Genomic DNA, 5389 nt, shown 5'->3' on the forward strand with positions numbered 1-5389 from the left:
TATACGATTATAAATATCTTCAAGTGGGCTTTTAGAGTTTTTAGAAGTTTTTAGAAGTTTTTAATAAATTGCAAATAATTTTCAAATTTAAAAACGCTAAATAAATCTAAAGCACCATGCGTCAAAACGAAATCACTAACATAAATTAACCCATGCACATTATAACCAATATATTCTTCACCATAATAAAATGAATATTCACTTACAAATGTTTTCAATAGATCATTAGCTATACTTAGCTTATTATGAATGTTACAAGTTTCAGAAGAAATGAGGAGACGAACAGCAGAACTCAAAAGCATAAAATGTTTGTATAGTGATGTTTTTAATCGACCTTTCAATACTATTGGGCCAGTATATAGTTTTTGGAATTTGTTCCACCAATTCTAAATATAACATTCCTCTAAAAAATATAAATTAAATATTATTATTCAAACATTTAGTTCAACTAATATTATATATTATGCTATCAGACAATTATTATTACCATTTGACTTTTGAAATCTGCATCAGTAGTAAATTTAGTTTCAATATCCTCTACATCTGAGACGGTCTTCATTGGAAGTTGTGACAATATGTCATTATTTATTTTTGTATTAATAACTGTTACACCACTTTGTAATTGAGCTTCTATTCCATCTAATCTACCTTCTATTCTCTTTACAAATGCCAATGTCATAATGATGTTTTCATGCATAGATTGATTGATATCTTTATGGTTTTTGGATAAATTAAATTCATTATGTGTAGAAGTTGACAGTTCTTTAATATTTGTGATGGTTGATGACATATTTGTATGTACATTAGCTTTAGTAGGTGTTGGATTAACTGTAAAAGAATAATATCCAAATAATTGTAATACACAAAAAAAAGAAATTAGAATTTATTTAACCTGGTTGAGTTATAAGTGCAGCACTTAAATCATCTTCAGACACGTTATACATCAAATTAATAGCAGCTAAACAGATAAGAATTATATTCTTGTAATTTCACTTTTATAAATTTATTAACATTTAAATCTAATTGATCAATGGTTAAATACGTACATGATATTGTATTGCTTTTTAAATGATTAGCAGTTGGCATATCTTTTTAAAGTGTGTTCAAATTCATTTTACACTGTTTTATACTGATTTTTGATGAGGAATTATTTTTAAATATTTTAATTGGTGTTTGTGAAGCACTGCTGCATGCTAAAAGAATATTATAGGTAATTTAATTTAAAAATCGTGTAAACATATAAAAATTAATTCATGTGACATTTTTTTGATGATTTTAACTCAATAAATAGTTAAATATTACTATTATCATTATTTTATTATTTTACTTTTACAAAAATTAACTTCTCTGATAGTCTAGATCTTCCCAATTTTGAATTGGCACTACCATAACTAAAATGTCCTATGCTTTGTTCAATATTAATTATTTTCAATATTAATTATTAATTAGGGCCTATATTATTATCTATACTATTGTTTATATAGGCAGTATAAAAAAGCATAAAAAAATAATCATAATAATCAATAATAAATAAAATGTATATATGTAATGTATTGTTTAACTGAACTCACTATCACTGCAATCTTCATGAACTACGGGAACATGCTTCTTTCTTTTATTTTTACTTTTATTTTTTATATGTTCTTCTGATTCTGATGATGAAGCAGATATAAAAATTTGCCGTTCTTTGAATGCAGCTTCATCATAACAGTCTAAATATATGTTAAAAAAAAAGTTATATACATATATATATATTTATTTTTTTAAAGTAATTATTATATATACAAATTTAAACTTATATTAAAGAATGAGAATTAACAAAGGCAGGTACAAACAACCATTCCTTCTAAACTTAAATTAATGAAACATAATAATATACTAAATAATGAAATATACTTAATAAAATATTCTGATACAATTTTAACCGGATATGTTGGCCAATCGATTCCCGGTTCACACGATGTCTGTATTAGTGTGTTAATATTTCCAGATTTTGGCCATTTGGATATACAGAAATTACCACATGTCACTAACCAAGAATATGGTATAACTGAATATTTATTTTCATCAGCAAAATATCCAACTATCCACTGTAAATTTTTATTTGTTATGTTTAAATAATAAAAATAACTAACCGACAAAATTGTTAAGTATTTACTTTTAACATAATTAATATACCTTAGCAGTGCACATAATTTTATACTTCTTACATAATATTAATAATATAATATATCACCTATATAGGTAGTTTATAAATCATAAAAGGTATTTTAAAAAATAGGTATACTTAAGTATTTCTAAGTAAGTAATTCTAATTAGAATTTATTTGAGAATTATAAATATATATTTAGGGGACCGTCACATCATTATTTATTTTTACTAAGTTACTTTCTTAAGTTCTGTATATTCTTAAGTATATTTTTATTTAAATTAATTTAGATTATTTTGAAATCATAACTCATTCAAAAATAAAAATATTAAAAATATATCCAGTCAATACATCAGAAATAATCTTCTTTATAAAATATATAATAGGTACCCTTGGCCTAAACTGAACTAGAAAGTCGTAATCGTGGAAATCGTGTTCCTACATTATGTGCGAGATAGACAGATAAAACAAATGTTGGTGTGGCAACCCCTTATTATGCAGACGTAGTACCAACATGTGTTGTTTCCGTCTTACACACGTACGACAAATTAAATTTTCATAGTGCACTAGCAGACCCGGCGAACTCCGTTTCGCCACCAGATTCGTTTTATGTAACATTTCGTTTGGTGATTAAAAGATAAAGAAAAAAAATTTTTTTTGTTATATATTTGAAAAGGAAAATATTTATTTCATTTCACAACAGTAATAAATTCATTTCAATTACCTACTAAAATGAAGTGTTATTTAATTGTTTCATTGTAGTGCTCTTTGGTAAACCACTTTGGTTTCCCAACTCGTGAACACGCAACGTATAACTGTCCATGTGAAAAACAATGATTTTCCAAATTTATCCCGCAAACACTAAGCGATTGGCCTTGCGACTTATTAATTGTCATTGCGAACGCAAGGCGAACTGGGAATTGCAATCGTTTGAAGTCAAACGGAAGATCAGTCGGAATCATTGGTATTCGAGGAATACATACATTTTCACCTGCGTACTTTCCGTTAATAATGGTTGCCTCAATTAAATTCGGCATAAGTCTCTTTACCGAAAGTCGAGTACCGTTGCAAAGTCGCGGTGGATTCAAATTACGCAGTATCAAAATAACTGTACCAACTTTCAGTTGCAAGTTATGTGGTGGAAATCCTGGTATCTCCAGAGAGTTCAAAAACTCCGTTGGATAATTTACTACATCATCGGGATTTGTTATTGAATCAACGGATTTGTATGTCACCAAATCGCCAGCAATTTTTGATTGAATGGTGAAATTCAGTGCGTGGACATCATTATTCTTTGCTGCAAGAATTGCTCGTTGTGGCTGTGGTGGTGTAAGTAATAGATCCAGTTTGACTTTTCCACTTGCGCAGCACAATCCAACCGTTTCTCTTTTGAACTTTACCGCATTGCAATATCGGCATATAGTCGTCATTCGTCCAATATCCAAATTTTCATCATCACTGTAGTTCGCAGTGGGATCATATTGGAATGCCAAGCGATTGTATGATGCCAATGATCTTCGTGTGCTCACGCGATGTCTCAATCGGTCATTTTCTCTTATTATATTTTTTCTTTCTTCTCTTAAGTTCCTTGAATAGACTTGTTGCTGGCTTGCATGTCTTGTGCGGCGGCCGATGTTCGCACGTCGTTCTCTAGGCATTTTGGACTATGGACAGAGTGTTGAATTTAACTTCAAATGCACGATCCACATAATTTACACTGAGCTTAAATGAAATTAACTGAGCAGAGAATAATGACTATCTATCACACACTTTATCACGCACCGTTGCTATTGGTTTGAAGTACATGCTATGTATAATAGATGGCGCTGTATGTGAAAAACGATTTCCCCACTTTTCTGTTGAATTTTTCCTGAATTTTCCAGAATTTTCTTTGCTATAAACCTCACGGAGCCCAAGACCTTTCCAACGAATGCAAAACCGTGGAAATCGGTTCGTGCGTTCTGGAGTTATAGCGTCAGGGAGGAAAACCGGACTTATTTTTATATAATAGAGATAGTTCATTGTTAGTTTTGATAGTAAAGTGAATTGACCTATTATAGATTGAAAATTCTATAATATAAATTTATAATTTATAATATTTATATTATAAATTGAATAATTAAGATTATTATTTAGGGCTCTTCGTAACTTTTTATTGATATTATTGTTTTTACGTTATGATCTTTAATATTATAAATTGTCTTGTTTTTATTTATTTTTATTATATGATATTCTTTTTGTTGTAATTAGGGTTTTTAATTTATAATTATTTGAATGCCTACAGAATTAAAATAATATACAATAATAGACAAATGTAGATTAATAAAATAATAATATAATTGATTATTTACCTGATTAGAAGACATGGTTTATAAGAAAAAAAACAGTAACAAATAAATAAATATAAATTAAACAGAATAGGTAGCGAAAAGTAAAAAGCCAAAAAATCGCAATAACTTGCAAACACGAGGCTGCGAACGTATGGCGTGTTGAACGTACAAAATTCATGTCAAAACGCACTATTTTAATAGTAATGGGAAGGGGTAGGTTCTTTGTCGCCGTTGGATTCGGTGGCGGTGCGGTATCGCGCGCGGGTATAGTTTGGGATTTTACAGCAATAACGTCTAAATATAGTAAGATTAACTATTAAAAATTCGTTGAACCATGCGATAACTATACGTCAATGTGAAACGGGCCTATACGTAGAATATCAATTTTACATCTATGCCAGTACTTAAATGTGATCATCACAATACCAATATCTATATTTATATTATGTTACATCACATACATATCTCGTATACACTTTTATACTGTTATATCGGATAAGCATAAATTTGAAGTAAAATAATTGTGTAAAGTCAATAAGATGTTGCAAGGAAGTCGATTTGAGAAGTTACATTTGAGATCTTAAAATCATACTCGCAGAGTAGTTAGAATCCTGAATTTTCTCACAGGGTACCTTCCAACAATTGGAGATTATGGTTGTTCCGGACTTGATCCACTCTTTTATGACGTGTAGTAGGGTTGTGGCGTCACGCTTTTCAACCGGGACTATGAAAACATTGCCAGTTTCCCTTTCATAGCCCCCGAATACCCACTGTCCCTCAACCCTGTGACCTCTATGGTGTTTTCGACGCCTACATTTTGATTTGTCAATCTCAACCGTGTGGCCATATCCTCCCAATTTAACTTTTTTGATCACCATTGCGTCATATGTGACTTCTCGGCAAAATGATG

General features: G+C 29.9%; 1 protein-coding gene across 1 annotated transcript; it reads right to left on the reverse strand.

Moving 5' to 3' along the window:
• Positions 1–248: 248 nt before the first annotated feature.
• Positions 249–4542, reverse strand: LOC112690681. The gene is made up of 8 exons (XM_025564741.1): positions 4501–4542; positions 1901–2090; positions 1572–1712; positions 1101–1193; positions 1047–1070; positions 893–958; positions 488–828; positions 249–403 (listed from the first exon to the last, which is right to left on the reverse strand). Exons 1-8 carry the CDS (start codon positions 4513–4515, stop codon positions 344–346), a joined length of 930 nt encoding a protein of 309 aa, XP_025420526.1. The 5' UTR covers positions 4516–4542; the 3' UTR covers positions 249–343.
• Between the last annotated feature and the right edge of the window lie 847 nt (positions 4543–5389).

This window comes from Sipha flava, unplaced genomic scaffold (genome assembly GCF_003268045.1).
Source record: "Sipha flava isolate LNK unplaced genomic scaffold, YSA_version1 517_pilon_pilon, whole genome shotgun sequence".
In the NCBI taxonomy this organism is placed as follows: Eukaryota; Metazoa; Arthropoda; class Insecta; order Hemiptera; family Aphididae; genus Sipha; species Sipha flava.